Source organism: Chiloscyllium plagiosum, chromosome 23 (assembly GCF_004010195.1).
Source record: "Chiloscyllium plagiosum isolate BGI_BamShark_2017 chromosome 23, ASM401019v2, whole genome shotgun sequence".
Lineage (NCBI taxonomy): Eukaryota > Metazoa > Chordata > Chondrichthyes > Orectolobiformes > Hemiscylliidae > Chiloscyllium > Chiloscyllium plagiosum.
In genome coordinates this window covers 18,157,325-18,177,324 of record NC_057732.1, presented here as the reverse complement: position 1 = coordinate 18,177,324, position 20,000 = coordinate 18,157,325, and the positions used below count along the sequence as shown (strand labels likewise).

The window sequence follows — 20,000 nt, the reverse complement described above, 5'->3', positions numbered from 1 at the left end:
AAAAAGCAGTACATTTTGAACTGCAATGGATGATACATAAAAGATGAGGCAGCACTGGCACCTTTGGAATACGACTATTCAGCTAAAGTGCCTGTCAAAAATGGTAGTGGGTTCAAATATTGCCAAAATCAAAATAAAATGCTCTCTTAAAAATTCCAGGTTCTGAACTTCAATCTGAGACATGGGAACAAGAAAGAAGCAGCTCTGTTGCAGTTTAATTGCAAGAACTCAGGATAACAAAATAATCCAAAGTTGATGGTGTAAGTTGAAGTAGCTACATTTCTGAAAATATATGCATAGTCTTAGCATTACAAAGCAAGCAGCATCCAGTTACACCATCATACAAAAACAGAGATTCTAAAAAGGAATATGTTTGATATGAAACAGCTTTGTGATTGTGGATAATTTGAAAAAAAATAAAGCTGACTCTGGAAAAAGGTCAAATCAATATAAACTAGGAGAACCATTTCTAAAAGTAAAACAACTTCAGAAAAAAATTAAATATCTATCGCATTATTATACAGAATGTGGAAAATAAATATTCCTTTTAATAGTACTACGAAGATCTGCCTCATAGTAGTTAGTAAACCTTACAAACACTTTTTTCAAAAACAAAGGAAAAAAAAGTCAAATAGCAAGATGGCTGAAGAATAATTGGCATTACAAAATGCCCTTAAAAAAACTAATCAGAAATCCATAAAAAGGGTATAATATGGAATATAACAACATTTTGGCAAAATGCTTGTTTTTGACATTAGAGTAATCCTTTTCCTGAAACTTCCTTTGTACATATTTGTAGGAGAGCAGAATTGAGGTGTGAGAAGTGCAGTTAGTTGGATGGATCTCTTCCAAAGCATACAAATCCTTCAGTAATCTGCTAAGGAACAAGAGCAGAACTCAATGGAAGGATATTTAGGTGGTACAGGTCTATTGGCTGAGATTCTGTGAAGTATAATTTTCCGTCTCTCTTGCTGTAGCCAGAAGAGCATCTCCACTTTGTCCCGTTGCATTTTCTCTATATATGGCCGGCCCTATAATCAGAAGTTTGAGGAAACATTATTAAGAGGTAGGTAGCAGAATGCACGTCGTGCACAGGAATTAGCACAACACTGCAAAACTGTAAGTAAACTAAAGTAAAAGAATGTCATTTTTTAAAAAATTCCTTAAAAATATTAGTTTAACCTAACTATTAATCAGACTGTCTTAGAATTAACCTTACTGAATACAACTGGACTGGTTACCCAAAGACCCTGAAAATGCTCAGGGTCCCAGATATGATGATGGAATTTGAATTCAGAAAAGATTGTAATTATAAGTTTAACAATGACCATTAAACCATTGTTGATTATCATTGTAGGTTACTAATATCCTTTAATGAAGGAAATGTGACCTCACCCAATCTAGCCTATATGAGACTCCAAAACCACAGTAATGTGGTTGATTCACAACTGTTTTCTAAAATGAACTACCAAGCCATTCAGTCTCAATTGCTAAACAGCCTCAAAAGGAATTATATTGGATCGATCACTTGGCAACATCCAAGAAACTGGAACCAATAATGGCAAACTCAGCCCTGCAAAGACCACCTTACTGACATCTGGGGGCTAGTGCTGGAATTGGGAGAGCTGTGTCTCGGACACTTCAGGCAACACGTGATATAGTCTAGGTGATCTGGGAATCCTCAAAATTGCCTCCAGATCCCATTAAATCTCATGGCATCAGGAGAAACATGGGCAAAGAAACTTCTGTTGATTACCATGTGCCACTTGATCCCTCAGTTGATGAATCAGCACTCCTCCAAGTTGAAATATTGAGGGTAGCAATGGCACAGAATTTATTCCGGGTGGAGGACTTCAATATCCACCAACAAGAGTGCAGCACCACTACTGATTGAGCTGATCGAGACCTGAAGGACGTAACTGCTTGGTTGGGTCCATGGCAGATGATGAGGGAACAATCTGCCTGCCGCAGATGCATCTATCCTGACAGCAATGGTAGATGTCACAATCACAAAGACTTTGTGGAGGCCCATCTTCACATTAAAGATATTCTCCATTGTCTCCACTGTCTTGTGTGTCACTACGAATGTGCTAAATGGGATAGATTTTGGACACATCGAGTAACTCAGACCTGAATCTGTGAGGCATTATAAGTCATCAGCAACAACAAAACTTATACAAACAGAAAAAAACCCAAAGGACTGCAGATGCTGGAAGTCAGAAATACAAACAAAAATTGCTAGAAAAGCTCAGCAAGTCTGGCAGCATCTGTGGAGAGAAAGCTGAGTTAACATTTCAGGTCTGGTGATGCTTCTTCAGAACTTCAGAACAACAATACAATCTGCAACCTCATAGCTTCATATATCCCCAATTTTACCATTATCATCAAGTCAAGAATTAACTCTGGTTAAATGAAAAGTGCAGGAGGGTATGCCAGAGCAGCACTAAATGAGCCAAACTGGTGAATCTATAACACAGGATGAGTTACATGTCAAAAAACATAAGCAGCAAGTGATACACAAAGATAAAAAATTCCACAACCGATAGATCAGATCTAAGTTATGTAATTTGGCTACATGCTATCATGAATGGTGTTGGACAATTAAACAACTCACTGCAGGAGGAAACTCTACAATTATCCCCATTCTCAGGTAATGGTGGAGCCTAGCAGATCAGTGCAAAAGATAAGGCTGAAACATTTGCAACAACCTTCAACCAGAAGTGTTAAGCAGATGATTTATCTCAGCCGCTTCAGAATGTTCCAGCAGCACAGGTGTTGTTGGGGGTTGAATAGCTCAATTGGTTGGACAGCTGGTTTGCTATACAGCGTAACACTAACAGCACAGGTTTGATTCCCACAGCAGTATAAGTTACCATGAAGGTCCTGATTTCTCAACTTTGCTGTTGCTTGAGATTTGGTGACCCTCAAATTAAACTCAGAACCAGTTACATCTCTCTCTCTCATTTAGAGAGAAGCTCTATGGCCCTCTGAAACTAAGGTCTTCACCTATTCTGATTCACTCAAAGAAATGGCTAAGGAATTGGATACTGTAAAGGCTATGGGCACTGGCAATATTCTGTCAATAATTTGGAAGATATATTCTGTGAACTTAGCCAAGCATACAGCAACAATGCTGGCATCTACCTAGCAACGTATTCAGGTTTGATCTGCCATAAAAAAAAGCAGATACCATCTGATCAAGTATTGGTCAGTTAGTCTACTCTCAATCATCAATAAAGTGTTGGAAGGGATCATCAAGTGTGCTGTGAAGCAACACCTGCTTAGCAAAAAGCTGCTTACTGATGGTCAGTTTGCATTCTGCCGGGACCAGTCAGCTGATTATCGCCGTACGGCCTTGGTTCAAACATGGACAGAAGAGCTGACAGCAGAGGTGAGTTGAGAGTGACTACCCTTGACATCAAAGCAGCAATATATCATGTTGTATCAAGAACCCTAGCTAAACTAGAATACTGTAAAAATAGGAAGCCGGGAGATGGCTGTGATTGTTGGAAGTCAGTCAGCTCAGTCTAAGAACATCGCTACAGGAATTCCCAGGGTAGTATTCTAAGCCTAAACATTTTCAGCTGCCTGGTCCATGACCATTCCTCCATCCTTTCACTCTCACGGATTCAAAATCATGGAACTCACTCCCTACATCATTGGGCTGTATTCACACCAAATAGGCTCCAATAGTTTAAGAAAAAGCTCATCACCACCTTCTCAAATACAATTAGGGATGGGCAATAAGTGCTGTCACAGCCAGTGAAGTCCACACCCCTGAATGAATTACAAAGAAAAATTAGTTGAGTTTAAGTTCCACAAACTGAAAAAACAAAATTACTATGAAAAAAAACTCATACACAGTTTAACTAAGATACTTAGCTGAAATAAAGATATATACAATAATATTGCATTTCTTATGTAAGTATCAAAACTAAAGTTAATGATAATAGGTAGTTACCTCGCCACTGGATGGAGTCATACCTAGTACAAAGAAAGATGGTTGTGGTTGTTGGAGATCAGTCATCTCAGGTCTGGAAACTTTCAGCAGGAGTTTCTCGAAGTGGTTTCTTAGACCTAACCATTTTCAGCTATTCAAAAAAGACCTTCCCTCTATCATAAGGTCAGAAATTGGGATGTTCTCTAGATTATTCCACAATGGTCAGCATTATCCACAACTCCTCATATGCTGAAACAGTCCATTTCCAAACACCCGGACAATATCTAGGTTCAGGCTGCCAAGTGACAAGTAACATGAATGCCATATTGCTGCAGGTAATAACCATCTCCATCAAGAAAATCTATGCATAGCTCGTTGAAATTCAATGGCACTACCATCACTGAATCCATCACTATCAACATCTTGGTGTTACCAATGACTAGAAACTGAGCTGTACTAGCCATGTAAACCTGTGGTTACAAGATCAGGTCAGAAACCAGTAATGGAAATGAGTGACTCCTTACTCCCCAAAGCTCTTCCATCATCTACAAGGCACAAGTGAGAATTGTGATGGTAAAGTCCTCATCACATGAATGACTAAATCTTGAAAAACATTCAAGAAGCCATTCAGGACAACATTCAGGATAACGCAGCCTGTTTGATTGGCACTACATCCTCAAATGTTCACTCCTTCCACCATCAACACATTGTAGCAGTAGCATGTATCATAAAAGTACAAGATTTGAAGAAGCAGAATAGGCCATTCAGTCTATCAAGTCTGATCCACCATTCAATGAGATCATTGCAAATCTAATAATCCTCAACTCAATTTTCCTGCTTTTTCCCTGTTAACCCTTGATTCCCTTACTAACTAAAAATCTGCCTCAAACTAAATATCTCAGCACTGCATATACTTAAGACAGCCTCTACATTTCTCTGTGGTAAAGAGTTCCACAGATTCAATAGCCTCTGAGAGAAGCAGTTCCTCCACATCTCTGTCTGAAATTGGCGAACCTTCATTTGGAGATTACTCCCTCTGGTCCCAGATTTTCCCACAAGAGAAAACAACATCTCTGCATCTAAAATGTTAAGTCCCCTAAGAATCTGGTATTTTTCACTATGGTGGCCTCTAAATCTTCTAGTTTCCAATGAGTACAGGCCCAACCTACCTACCAACTTACTCAACTTCTCATTATAAGACAGTGCCTCCACACCCAGGATCAGCTAGTCAATTGTCTTTGGACTATCTCCAATGCAAGTATATCTTTTCTTCAGAAAGTGTCCACGACTGTTCACAGTATTCCAGCACTAGGTCTGACTAGTGTGTTGTGTAGCTATAGCAACTCCTGCCTATTTTTATACTCCATTCCCTTTGAAATAAAGGCCACCATTAATTTGCATTTCCTTTTACCTGCTGACCTTGTGTACTAGCTTTTAGTGATTTATGCATGAGGACTCCCAAATCTTTCAGCGATACAGCTTTCTGTCATCATTCTCCCTTTAAGAGAGTTTGAGCTATAGGGAGAAGCTGATTACAATGGAGCTGTTTTCCCTGGAGCATTGGAGACTGAGGGGTAACCTTATAGATGTTTATAAAATCATAAGAGGCATGGATAGGGTAAGTAGACAAGGTCTTTTCCCTTGTTTGGGGGAGTCCAGAACTAAAGGACATAGGTTTAGGGTGAGAGGGAAAAGATTTAAAAGGGACCTAAGGGGCACTTTTTTTCACACAGAGGGTGGTGTGTGTATGGAATGAATTGCCAGAGGAAATGATGGAGGCTGGTACAATTACAACATTTAAAAGGCATCTGCTTGAGTATATAAATAAGAAGGGTTTCGAGGGATATGGGCCAAGTGCTCGGAAATGGGACTACATTAGTTTAGGACTTGGACCAAAGGGTCTGTTTTCATGCTGTTTTTCTCAATGACTCTATATCTCTAATAATTTGCTTCTTTATTCTTCCTGACAAAGTGCATAATCTAATTTTTCCACATTACATTCAAATTGTCAGATTTTTGCCAACTCACTTAAACTGTCTACCATATGTACTCAAGTAATAATCAAAATTTTTTGACTACTTTTTAAGGTTAAATTTATGGGGTTGACTATTTATTACATGGATTCTGGATCAGTGGTGCTAGAAGAGCACAGCAATTCAGGCAGCATCCGAGGACAGGCAAAATCGACGTTTCGGGCAAAAGCCCTTCATCAGGAATAAAAACTTTTTATTCCTGATGAAGGGCTTTTGCCCGAAACGTCGATTTTGCCTGTCCTCGGATGCTGCCTGAATTGCTGTGCTCTTCCAGCACCACTGATCCAGAATCTGGTTTCCAGCATCTGCAGTCATTGTTTTTACCTATTTATTACATGGATACTGCTTTTGAGGGGTTGAAATTCATGTGTGTCAAATTTCATACCGTATCATTAGAAGAAGCCCAATTACCTCGAAACAAATACAGAAAAAAGAAGAACTATAGTTATTCTGAAAACCCAGAGCAGAACAGCTATTGGACTGGAAGACTGGGAGCAGAGTGGAACAACCAGCTGACTGGAATACTGAAGCAGAACGTGATGGCCGGCGCACTGATTCATAAACGTTGATCTGTTATCTGTGAAGAACTAGGGTCAACTTTTACACAAAATATATGGAAAAGTCCAGATTATTTGGCCAAAAATAGGGGGTTGACTTTTACATGAGATCGACTATTACTCGAGTATATACGGTATACCCTTTTGTATACCGTGTCATCGTTGTTTATGCCTTCCCATCCAGCTTTGTGTCATTTACAAACTTGGCCATGGTACATTCACTTCCCTCATCCATGCCATTAATACATATTTTAGACAACTGTGGACCACGCACTGATCAATGACACTTAACTAGTTACAGGTTGCCAGCCTGAAAATGTCCCCCTTATCCCAACTCTCTTTCTTCTGTTAATTAGCCAATCCTCCATCCATGCTAATAATCTATCTCCAACACCATGGTTTCTTATCTTATTAGATGACCTAACATGTGCAGCCTTATTAGATGTCTTCTAGAAATCCAGATATATTAAATGCACTTCTTCCCCTTCATCTATCCAACTTAAATAATTCTAATAAATCTGTGAGGTATGATTTCCCCTTCATGAAACCACACCGACTCCGCTTGATGATGTTAAGTATTTTTAAAATCTCTGTCATTACATCTTTTATAATAGACTCCAAGAATACATCTTAAGATAAATGGCCCTCTTGTATTTGTCTCCTTCCCTTTTGGAATAAAGGGATTACATTAGAAGTTTCCAATTCTCCAGGACTTTTCCAGAATCAATGGATTCTTGAAAGATTACCACCAGTTTATCCACTACCTCTGTAGCTATTTCCTTTAATATCTTAGGATATATCCTATCAGGTGTAGGGGTCTTAGATGTCTTTAGACCCATTAGTTTCCCCAAGTACATTTTTCTGCAGTCATTGTATTTATTTCCTCTCCCCTTTATGCCTCTTGATGATTTAGTGTTTTTGTAATACTATTAGTGTTTTCTACAATAAAGACTAACAGAAAGTATTTATTCAACTCCTCTGCCACTTCATGGTTTCCCTTTATTATTTTTCCAACCTCATTCTCTAAGGGGGTTATATTCACTTTGGCCTCTGTCTTCCATTTTATATGTTTAAAAAATCCCTTGCTATCCATTGTGATATTACTTGCAAATTTACTGTCAAATTTTATATTGTCCCTCTTTGTTTTATTTTTGGTCATCTTTTGTTGCTTTTCAAAACTGCTCCAATCCTCTGACTTACCAATAACATTTGCCACATTGCAAATTTTTTTCTTTCAATTTGATACAATCTTTATCATACTCTGCTATGTTATGGTCACTGTTTTCTAGGGATATTTCACTCTGACATCATTTATTAAACCTGGTTCATTACACACGATCAGATTCAAAATAAGTGAGTCAAAATCTCGGAACTCCCTCTCTAATAACATTGTAGATGATGCTGTACCCACACAAAACAGACTGCAATGTTTCAACAAGGATAGCGCTGGCCTAGCACACAATGATCACATCCCATCAATGACAAAATCACATTATAGACAGCAAAGATTTTATTGCTATCATAAATTGGTGTTTCTACCTTGAAGGTAACTACATCCTCAAAATTGTTTTTGATTTTCTTCAAAATTGTTGACAATTGATTTTCAATTTGTGCTATATCAGAGTAAAGCTTATCCCTCTCTTTGGACTCCCTTAATCTTGCGATTGAAGTACCCCAGTAACCTGTAACATAGAAAAATAGAAGAGACACAGCATTACCACCAAATTTATTATTGAAGGGTCGAACGTATTCAACACACTGGGATATTTTTATATCATCTGGTTTAGACATATTGTGATATACCTCTGCAGCAGGTCAGAATTGAACCCAGACCGCTTGGCTCAGAAATAGGGACACTACCACAAAAACCATGATGGCCATTTTTATATAAATAAAAAAGTATATACGTAAAGTTAATTAATCAATACCCGATACCAGTTTCTCTTTATTGTTTCAGCTATTAGGTAGTTAATGTCCATTCACAGAACCTATTAGATTCTAATACTAGCAATGTATGTACTCCACATTATACCTGGATTTGATTACACCTGGATATCCACATTGCAGAATAATGTGGATATCCAGGTATAATTACTAATTCTCAGCTCCTCTCGGAGAATATGGTGTTGAGGTCCTCCAAGAGTGCAATCCCGAAGGAATCAGTGAATTTATGAGAACTTCCAGTTTTATTGTTGAGTGTAATGTAACTAGGATTTTACCAGTGTGTCAAGCTTGTAATCAGAGCAAGACAACCTAACTAGCCCAGAAAGACTAAATATATATTTATGCAATGTCAAATTTCTTCATTACGATAAAGAAAATTCCACATTAGTTAAAACAAATTTTGTAATGTTCATTTATGATGATTTACTTGTCTTACCATTCTCGTATATTTAGCTATCTGAAAACTCCTGAGAAACTTAAAAGTAACTTTTATGGATTAATTACCAAGTAGAATGCTGGTGAGTGTGATCCTTGATTTGAAGACATTATGCTTATAGAGTGGTAAAGACCAAAGCATTGTTAGAAGGAACTTGGTTACTAGATTTGTTGATACATGATTCATAAGATTTAATGAAGGAGATTGTGTTTAAAAGGACAATGAAAATTTCACCCTGGTGGGATGTGGAGAAGAGCTCTTGTTGAAGTGGAAGGAAGTTGGACTCTAAACACAAGACTATATTCTGCTGACATTGTAGTGTTTTTTAATGTATAATATGGAGCTTTCAATTTTGTTGAGTAGTTCATGGGGAATATGTTCTCTATAATTTAGTGTATTAGCTGTCTACTATGTAATATTTGGTCCAGGTTGATTTTAATTTGTTTTTAACATTAAAAGTCTTAAAATGTGATATTTTGTTATGTTGGTCATTAGGAAGTTGAATATTCTTTTAAGAGTTGTCATTTTCTGGAAGGATTTTAAAAATAACAATACATTCTTTGCTACAATAGTAAAAATTTATAAGTTTAGACACTTCATGACAACAATCCCAATGTTAAGTGGAAGCAAAATATACAACACTTCTTTCAGTTGAGCAATCAAAACCATCAATGACAACCTATTTACATCACTAAGAAAAAATGCCAACCTTAATCTCAACCAATTTAAGTTATTCACGTACACTCTCTTTAATACTTACTCTGAAATTATTTATAAAGCTAGAAAGACAGAAGATTGAATTATAACTGAATTCCTTGGCAAAACCCCACAATGCACACGGATCTGCTCAGTAAAATCTAACACGGTCAAAAAAAACCAAATAATTCTTGGCAAACCACACTTACCTAGTACCACTCAAAACTGGAAAACACTTAGAAGTTTCAAAAGACTGATTCCCAATATAACTCAATCCAGGAATGTCACAAACATAATATAGTTCAACAAAACTGTTCAAATACAATTGGAAACCTGTTTGTCACCAGATAGAACAAATCCTGTTTCCGCAGGGTAATGACTTTATGAGACTTTTCATCATTTGTCCTCACCAAAGCCTACCTTTCACAAAAAATCGATTAGGGTTTGATGCAAATCTCTCAAATTGTTCAAGTTTACTCAAAATGCACTCTCGCTCTTTAATCAGCTTTACAGCTGCTTCCCAGGCCTCCAGAGCCTAAAACAAAGAAAGAAAGGTATGCAGTTCTTACTATTATACCAAATATACTGAATTTATGTATGACCAGTACTATGAATGAGGGAAATAAGTGTGATAATAGTTAGCTTCATTCTTTTTCAGTGTAAAATGTATTTTCGATCACCACCATCCTTGTCGCTACCTTAAAACATGGCCAACTCTCGCCGTTTCCTACCTTGAATTTTATTCTCTATTCTCACTGAGGGCACTTAAAAAGCGCTCCTTTGTGGCCTTTCAAGGTTTAATGAGAATGTATTGGGTTATTTCAAGGTTAAATGTGCTTGCTCAGCACAGTAGCACTGTTTTACAGAATCTAGATAAGGTTATGCAACTTTGCAAAAATAAAGTTTTTAATTAGTGAATTTGGTAGCAGGACTGTATGATATTAACTTATATTATATCCATAGTCACTATGGCAATTTCCATAGTGATAGGATACATGCTAAAAGCATTGAGGGCATACTAATTATTTTTGGCACTTAGCACCTTTTGTAACAGACATTTATGTTCCAGTGTCGAATGTGCAAATGCACTAATAAAAATAAATTTGTCTGTGCTCAAAATAAAATCACAATTTAAAATTATGGATCTGACAGTTCATCGCTATAAATGAAGTTATCATTGATCATTTTCCACAGCTCTTTTAACTGAAAGACAATGATGATGAGATTTAGAAGTACACTAATACTAAACAAAGTCTTCATGACATTGCATACCACGTTCAAGTACCATCTTTGGGACAAGTGTGGTCCGAATGAGAGGAAGAACTGCAACACTGGGTTCAGAAGAGTCTGAGAGAATATGAATATCAGAGCATTAGAGCACAGCGCTGAAGCAAAATGTAGGAATTTGCTTCGAGACAGGTGTTATAGCCTCAAAAGGAACAATGGTGTAAAGGGAGATTATAGTACACAGATGGCCTGAAGATCATGCAGCAGGGATTCTATATTGTAAATAGCACCTTGGTGTTTTTATCGGGAGGGTTTGTGGCTACTGGACCAGATGTGTTGAGTGTGTCCTGCCCAGAGGCAGGTTCCTCAGCTTGAACTTCTACAAGGCTGACGGTGGCATGCAGGATGGAAGTGGAAAGTGCAGCAACATCTGGACCATTTTAAGAGGTACTTAAATGTGACTTCTCTTCTGGCTGAGAACTTCTCTCAGTAGGAGACTTCTCTCCTACTGGAACAACCGTGTCTTTTTATGAGCAAGGAGCATCTGGAGTGAGGTTAAGATGCCTCGTTATGCTGATGCGTTACTGTTGGTGCCGTAATAGAATGTAGTCTGTACACATAACCAGCAGTCACCAAGTGTGCTTGACTTGCCTCTCCACAGCCACCAACTTGTCCATGGAGGAAGCACAGCACACACAGTGTTGGAGACTCCTCCAATATTTACCCACTGCCTCTGTCAAACCTGCCTACTCCAGTGTCTTCTCGTGCATTTTAATGAAGTTGTTAATTGCCAAGATCAGGGGACCTCATCTGCCTGAGGCTGAACAGGTGCCTGCTGTCTGGCAGTTCTCAGAGAATGCTCCTGACTGCAAGCAAGCTAAAAGGGAGCATGTAACTGGAGGAGTAGCCAGGGCAGGAGGTAGAAAACCTGTGGTTGAAGGAGCAAGTTTGGAGATTACCAAGGTCAGAGCAAATCAAGTGGAGCTGTCACTCTGTCTGCTTGAGCGAGGTGACTGCCTAATAGGCTGTGCCCTGAGTTTCAGCTGGAAAGTTGGAGCAGAGGGTGTGAAGTGTGGCAGGATGGAGCAATCCAACTGGTGGGGAAGGTCCAGTACCAAGTCTAAGGGAAACATTCCCACCCTGACCCAGCTCCAGTTCCAGTTCCTCAGCTCCATCTTGGCCAGCTTCTCCATCTGCCCCAAAGTGGACTCGGACTTCAGAGAGACCACTGATTCCTTCGCTATATGGTGGAGGAGACAGGCCAGGGGCTGGGATCTTGCGGCTACTCATGGGGTTTTCGACCCCAAGTAATGATCACATTAGCTTGAAGCTGAGACATCACATATGAGGTGGTGGTCGTTTGGAGCTGTGGTAGAGTTGGAAAGAATGGGCACAGTGCAGGCTAGCCTGGTTTTGAAGAAGGTTTCTGCAAACTACAGAATTAAAGGAACAATGTTGTGAGAATTAACCACTTTCCAGTTCATTACAACATGTCTTGGACAACTGTATTTCATCTCTGCCAATTGATGCTGGAGGTTGAGAAATTTAAAGTTTAGGATATAAGTTTTTTTAGGATATAATTTTTTTTTGGAAACAAAATATTGATCAGCTACAATATTGTGAGGCAAAGTTTAGTTCTAAAAGTCCAAGATAATTAACAGTAATGCAACAGAACAAATATTTTGTGCGAATAAAATTGAACATCGTTACATAACAATGCAGCTTAATATCTCATCAGTAAAGTACTTTACATTACATTATGAAGAAGAATGCCCATTTGGGAAATTTGAATAATACACAAAATAGCTCCCATTTTCAAAACATTGGGGAAGTGAACTAGTGTGGAATAATCAAATTCTAAACAGCTGAAATTCCATACAACATTTTGTGTTCTTTATATTATAGTATAAGTCATTACTAGGGTCTACAATTTAAAGGACACAATGACTGAACACCCTGAATTTTTCAATTGAGAAGAAAAAAATTGTAACTGATGGATTAAACCTGACAAACCTCAATGCTTTTTGAAGAAGCAAATAAAGAGGTGAATAGGGGAATATCTATGAATGTAAGTACATCGACTTTCAGAAGGCATCTGATGAGGTTTCTCATAAGATACGGTTTGCTAAGTTGAAGCTTGTGGGATTGAAGGCAAATTAGCAAGTTGTCGGTGGTAAGAGACAAAGTAGTAATGAGCAAGTGTTGTAAATGGATGGATGTGTCCAACAGGGTCCACATGGTTTTCTACTGGGGCTTCAATATGTGCAATGAAAAATTAGCCTTTAAGAAAATCTCAAAATTATCTCGAGAAAAAGAAAAGTATTTTTTGGTAGCCAGAATGCATCAGGTTGGTTTTCCACTTCACGTGATCTGAATCTTCTCTAACCTTATGTTTATAAGCATGGCTGAGCTGCTGAGGGATAAGCTGACTAAACATGGTTTTTAATCAGCTCCCTGAAAAAAACTCAGAAGCAGAAACACCGCAAGATTTTACAGTGTGTCTTTCAGGATCACAAGTGAGGATGGATTTAGTGAAGAAATCATGTCATAAATGTGATTAATTTGCAAAAGTTGGCAATATCTGATGGATAAACTCAGAATGAAAGAGATCAGTGACGGTGGATATGGGGCAGGGCAGCTAATGGAAAAATCAGGTCAGATCACAGTGGAACTGTTGATCACAAAGATAGAATTACTTAGTGATGGCAGTGAGGCAGCCCAGCACATTAAGGAATATAAAGTGCTAAAATGGATGTGTGGATACAGGAGAAGTACTGGATGACGCAGTCCCATTAGGGTGTAGACACATAATCAAAGTCTGGCAGGACAGAGGAGGTCTTGGATGTCCAATAGCAATCCTCAGGAAACTGGTACGGTTGCAAAACATTAGGAATGATAATTTTCAAAGTAGTATTTAGTTCTAACTCTTAACTGGCATACTGCAAAACATTAGGAATGATAATTTTCAAAGTAGTATTTAGTTCTAACTCTTAACTGGAGGCCAAGAAATTTAAACTCCTCCACAGCAACACTTGGTGGCTAAATCTTGCAACTGCGTGTGGAAGAGTTAATTAAAACCCACCATCACAACCAAAAGGCAGTTACTGCATTTCACACGTATATGTGGCAGGTAAGTTGTGACACATTGAATGGTGAATATACTATTTAGAGTGTCACCTACAGGTATTATAGATAGATAAATTTCTTCTATGATGTGATTCTACATTGTATTGAAAAGATTAATGTCATCCAATGCATGTACACAATTTAAATATAAAATAGATAAGATCATTAGCACTCTACAGTTATTTCATTAGCAAAACCTACATTTTGAGGTGAACAAATGGCAATTCAGATAGCATTAATAACTGGTATATTTGGAGCAACAGTACATAGATCCATTTCTTTAAATATGCTGTCGTTGACCTCTCCTCAAAAAATCCCTCAACTCCACAGTCCTTCCAAACTACAGGCCCATCTGAAACATCCCAGGATTCTGCAAAATCACTGAATGTGCTGTAACCGCCCAAATCTATGCCCGTACTTCCTGAAATTCTCCATCTGAATTCACTTCATCAGATTTCCAGCTGTGCTGCAGTACCAAAATGGCTCTTACTAAGATCATAAGAAATTTCAAATACAACAGTGACAAGGATAAACTTTCCCTGCTCATCCTTCTGACCTGTCTGCAGTCTTTGACACATTGACTACACCATCTGCCTCCTTTGTCACTGCCATCCAGCTGAATGGGACTGCTCTCAAGTTCCAATCTTATCTATCTAAGTGTATTCAGAGTTTCCATTGCAATGATTTATCATTCTGCTCCTACACAATCACTTCTGTAGTCAACTCCTTGATACCCTGCTATTTCTCCCAAGAAAACACAGCATTAGTTTCATACACATGTTGATGAAACCGAGCTTAATCTCAAGCAATGATCAATATTGACAATATTCTAATTTTAAAATTCTCATCTTCATTTCCAAGTCCCTCCTTGGCCTTGTCCTTCCCTATCTCTGTAATCCCCTCCAATCCCACAACACTCCAAGATATCTGTGCCTCTTGAGCATCCCTGATTTTATTTTTGTTCTATTATTGCTGGCTGCACATTTAGTCAATGAGTCCCCACGCTCTGGAATTCTGGAATTCCCTTCCTATATTTCTCCACCTCATTATTTTAGATTAGATTACTTACAGTGTGGAAACAGGCCCTTCGGCCCAACAAGTCCACACCGCCCCGCCGAGGTGCAACCCACCCATACCCCTACCCCTACATTTACCACTTACCTAACACTACGGGCAATTTAGCGTGGCCAATTCACCTGACCTGCACATCTTTTGGATTGTGGGAGGAAACCGGAGCACCCGGGGGAAACCCACGCAGACACGGGGAGAACGTGCAAACTCCACACAGTCAGTCGCCTGAGGCGGGAATTGAACCCGGGTCTCCGGCGCTGTGAGGCAGCAGTGCTAACCACTGTGCCACCGTGCCACCGTGCTTTATTCTTTTCAGATTTCCTTAAAACCTATCCTTATAACCAAGGTCTTAGTCATCTGGCCTGTAGTTTGGTGCCATAATTTGTTTTACAATACTACTCTGAAGTACCTTGAAATGTTTTATCAGATTAAAGATATTAGATAACGCATAGCTGTCATAATATCAAAAAAGTAAAGGCCCTGCACAAAGTCTTGGTGGCCCAAACAGTTTTGGATGCAGTGAAATTGACTGCAATTTGATTAAGTATTGTATAGGATCCAGTTTTTAATAAATGCTTAGAAATGTGCAAAGATTTGTTATCAAATCCTAGGAGTCACAGTTGCAATCACATGACTTCAACCCATGCGGCACCAAAACTTAGGGGTAAAAATTTGCAACAACATATTATTTGCATTGTTCTGTCAGGATTTTAGGAGCATGGCGTAATCCCGTGTTGATGTCACAGAGTTGCTCCGCACTGGATATTAATAATACAATGAGTGGAGTTAGAGAGGAGTGAGAGAAAAACACACGGAGAGCTAGGCAGAAGCCTAAAGTCCAGCCATGGGAATGGCAGAAACATGTAGAGAGAAGCATGTGAAACAGACTGACAAGCACAGGTTATAGAATTTATGCAATAATCTTTCAATAACGTAACAGTAAGATTAGAACCTGGCATATGTCTGAATACCATTTAGCGTAGCGATTAGTTTTTGTATTTAATAACTAATGGCATAAAGAAGCACAAGTCTGAAGATAGTTCTTGACCTTGCTTTTTCCTTGATCACATTAAGCCACATAACACGATGTACAAATCTAGGAAATTTGTGTGTCAGACTTTTTCAGAGGAGCCATGATGTGGAGGTGCCAGTGTTGGACTGAAGTGGACAAAGTTATAAATCACACAACACCAGGTTATAGTTGGACTATAACCTATTTGACTATTACCTGGTGTTGTGTGATTTATAACTTTTTCAGGGGATACAGAGATTTGTAAATGAGCATTAGAAGGTTCAGCAGATATACCTTAGAAATGCTTAGTGATGTTACACCATAAAACTATTAAAAGCTAGATACGCACAAATTTCTTTCAAAAAGAATACATGTATGCAATATTTATTGTAAAAGATGCTGAACCAACTTAAGCCTATTCTATCCACATACCTTTGAAACACGAATTTTGTGTTTAAATGAACTGTATTTAATAGCCATATCAAGACGTTCCGAATCAGGGATGTACAGATTGGTCCAAATATGTTGCAGTCTATTCTGGATCTCCTCTAGATCTTCTAGGTAAGGTTTCTTCCCAAGCCGCTTCTGAACTTCTACATACTCCTATTATGAGAAAGGGGTGAGATGGGGTTGGAGGAATAATAAAAAAAATGCAGATAGAGTTTGTCCTTTTTTTTTTTACACACACTTGAGGCATTTTTATTAAAGAAACCACAGCACCCTTCATTCAAAAGCTTGGGTTTATCGATTTTATCCCGTTCTGAGCCATTCGGTACTGTAGTTTAATTGATAGTATTTCCTGCTTGCATTTAGGAGGTATACAGCATTCAATGTTGTAGGGAATGGGACAGGATAAGATTTTCTGATATTCCTTCCAGTGAGACACCACTGGTTACAAATTCACAAATCAACAGCTCAACATGAAGTTACTGTGTATCCAGTTGAAGAAAAAACAATCAGAAATAGTTAAAAAGTCAAAAGGATTTCAGAAAGGAAAATCATATCTAACAAACCTGATGAGTGTTCTTTTAACAGATATAGGTGGTAGAAAAAATGCAATCAATATGATGTGCATGATTTTTCACACAGGAAGCTATGAAGATTAAATGCATAATTAGGAAACAATGGAAAACTGGATGAAAACCTGGATTGAAGGAGGAAAAAGGGGTACTATGGAGTTATTGGAGTTATTGGAAGCAGTGTGAAGCATTCTAAAGGGTTTGGTTTTCAACTTTATTGTTCATTGTTACATGATGATTTATAAGTTCAATCAGAAACAATGGATTTCATATTTGCAGACAATATTCAGTTTTTAAGAGGTTAATTATTCTGAAAAGTAAAGGGAGGCAAAAAACAATACAGGTGTATTGATATGATGCCAATATTAAACATTGGAAGGTTGAATGAAATTGTTCCAGAGAACTTGTCTCTATTCATCTAAAGCCGTAGCTTGCTAACAATCATCTATGTAGGTTTACAGACAATGATCACTGCACTTAAAACCTGAACTAGCCATTGGGAAGACACATGACAAGAAGAATTCTCACTCATCTTTGGAGGTGATAAGGCAAGAAGTGAATGCTGTTAAAAATGTATATGATTTTATTATTAGAGGAATCCATATTGCAAGGGAGTTACATCAAAACTTTATAAGGTGAAGCCCGAGCTGGTATACTGTGTCAAACTATGTACTCCATATGTGGGAAAGAAAGTCAAGGCTATGGAGAGAGTGTAGAGGAGATTTACTCGAACACTAACAGAGGTGAGTGATTTCAGTTATGTGGAAAGACTGGAGAAGTTAAGGTTGTTCTCCTTAGGTCTAAGATAAGATTTAATAGAAATATTCAAAGTTGTGAAAGATTTTGATTGAATAAATGAGAAGAAACTTTTCAATGACAGAAGGGTCTGTAACCAGAAGACACAGATGATAGGGAAGTCACTGCAGCCTTCCTTTAAAGATCCTTAAAGATACACTGTTTCTTTAAAGGTCCTTCTGTACTGTTCGATTCTATTTTATATACATATAACATGATTTGGAGAAATGAACAGGGCTATGGATTAATGACAATTGTTCACAATGCAAACAAATTTCAAAATCTTATTGTTAAATCCCATGGCCTGTTTTTATGTTATTTCTTTGTAATTCTCTGAGAAATAGCACTTCTAGAGCATATCAAATGCGGAGTGTGGTGCCAAACAAATCTATTTCTTGAGTAAGCTCTTCTATTACAAAGTATAGCCAAAATCCTTTCCAACTTTACAGGTCCTTGTTAAAAAATTGAAGTCAAAACTACCTTAAATTAAGTGTTAATAAAATCAAAGACAACAATGTCCCAATTTAATCAGCAAAGATGTAATAACATACATAGTAACAATCTTTGCCAATTACCTCTGACTGCAAACAATAATTTTGAGCAATTATACATTTAATTGAGAATATAGATATTTTCTAATTAACCTGTTCAGAGATGTTAATACATTTGCTGCAAGTGGACAATGCTTTTCAACTCTCATCTCTAAGTATTCTAAGCTAAGTGAAGAAAAGTGCAGCCCTATGGAGAAAATATATACATATCCCATGAGGTTTACCTAAATTCTATTCCATTTTGTCCTCTTCATATGGATCATTTAGCAGTTTAATTTGAAGTCTCTTAGGGATAGCAACTTGTCGAAACACATATTCACACCTCAGGAAAACACTACTAAAAACACCTTGATGATTAATTGATCCAACTGTAACTTCTAATTTATGAAAAATAAAAGAGTGCAAATAGCTTCAGCAGTAAAGAGCACGTTATTGATCACTTCAATTACAGCAATTTAAAATTCTTGCATGCTGCTATGTTAGTAAGCATTCCCTGAAATGAGAAAGTTTATTAATATTCTGTGCTTGTCATGATTATGACACGTGCATTGAAATATATGTAGATTTATTTTACTCTAGGTTATCTCAAGGCACTTAGACCTGCTGGTATATGACTATCTGCATTATAACAGGATGTAAAATGATATGACACAAAAGTCATTGCCTCTCACCTGCAGTGGACAACCTTACCTTGGCAACTGTAAAGGCAAAAGAAAAGAAAATGACCAAACCAATACTAAAATAAAACAATTCTATATTTCCTTTAGCCTTGAAGTTATATATCACAAGTAACTGCAGACAATAAAGAACAAACTTGTAAGGAGATCTCAGCTATCTGTAAGAATAATAGGGTGGTTATGGTAGGGGATTTTAATTTTCCAAACATAGACTGGGACTGCCATCGTGTTAAAGGTTTAGATGGAGAGGAATTTCTTAAGTGCGTACAAGATAATTTTCTGATTCAGTATGTGGATGTACCTACTAGAGAAGGTGCAAAACTTGACCTACTCTTGGGAAATAAGGCAGGGCAGGTGACTGAGGTGTCCTTGGGGGAGCACTTTGGGGCCAGCGACCATAATTCTATTAGATTTAAAATAGTGATGGAAAAGGATAGACCAGATCTAAAAGTTGAAGTTCTAAATTGGAGAAAGGCCAATTTTGACGGTATTAGGCAAGAACTTTCGAAAGCTGATTGGGGGCAGATGTTTGCAGGTAAAGGGACAGCTGGAAAATTGGAAGCCTTCAGAAACAAGATAACGAGAATCCAGAGAAAGTATATTCCTGTTAGGGTGAAAGGGAAGGCTGGTAGGTATAGGGAATGCTGGATGACTAAAGAAATTGAGGGATTAGTTAAGAAAAAGAAGGAAGCATAGGTCAGACATAGACAGGAAAGATCGAGTGAATCTTTAGAAGAATATAAAGGAAGTAGGAGTTTTTTTAAAAGGGAAATCAGGAGGGCAAAAAGGAGGCATGAGATAGCTTTGGCAAATAGAATTAAGGAGAATTCAAAGTGATTTTACAAATACATTAAGGACAAAAGGGTAACGAGGGAGAGAATAGGGCCCTTCAAAGATCAGCAAGGTGGTCTTTGTG

The 20,000-nt window shown here is 37.9% G+C and overlaps 1 protein-coding gene across 3 annotated transcripts in view; it reads right to left on the bottom strand.

Annotated features, from left to right (window-relative positions):
• Positions 1-6: 6 nt before the first annotated feature.
• ccdc87 (coiled-coil domain containing 87) overlaps positions 7-20,000 on the bottom strand; it is a 115,986-nt gene continuing 95,992 nt past the window's right edge. For all 3 annotated transcript variants that reach the window (XM_043713618.1, XM_043713619.1, XM_043713620.1), the window contains 5 exons: positions 19,098-19,105; positions 16,475-16,645; positions 10,027-10,141; positions 8,070-8,212; positions 7-1,031 (listed from right to left, as the gene is read on the bottom strand). In XM_043713618.1, coding sequence (XP_043569553.1) covers positions 867-1,031; positions 8,070-8,212; positions 10,027-10,141; positions 16,475-16,645; positions 19,098-19,105 — 602 coding nt within the window. In that variant the 3' untranslated portion in view covers positions 7-866. The remainder of the gene's footprint in view (positions 1,032-8,069; positions 8,213-10,026; positions 10,142-16,474; positions 16,646-19,097; positions 19,106-20,000) is intronic.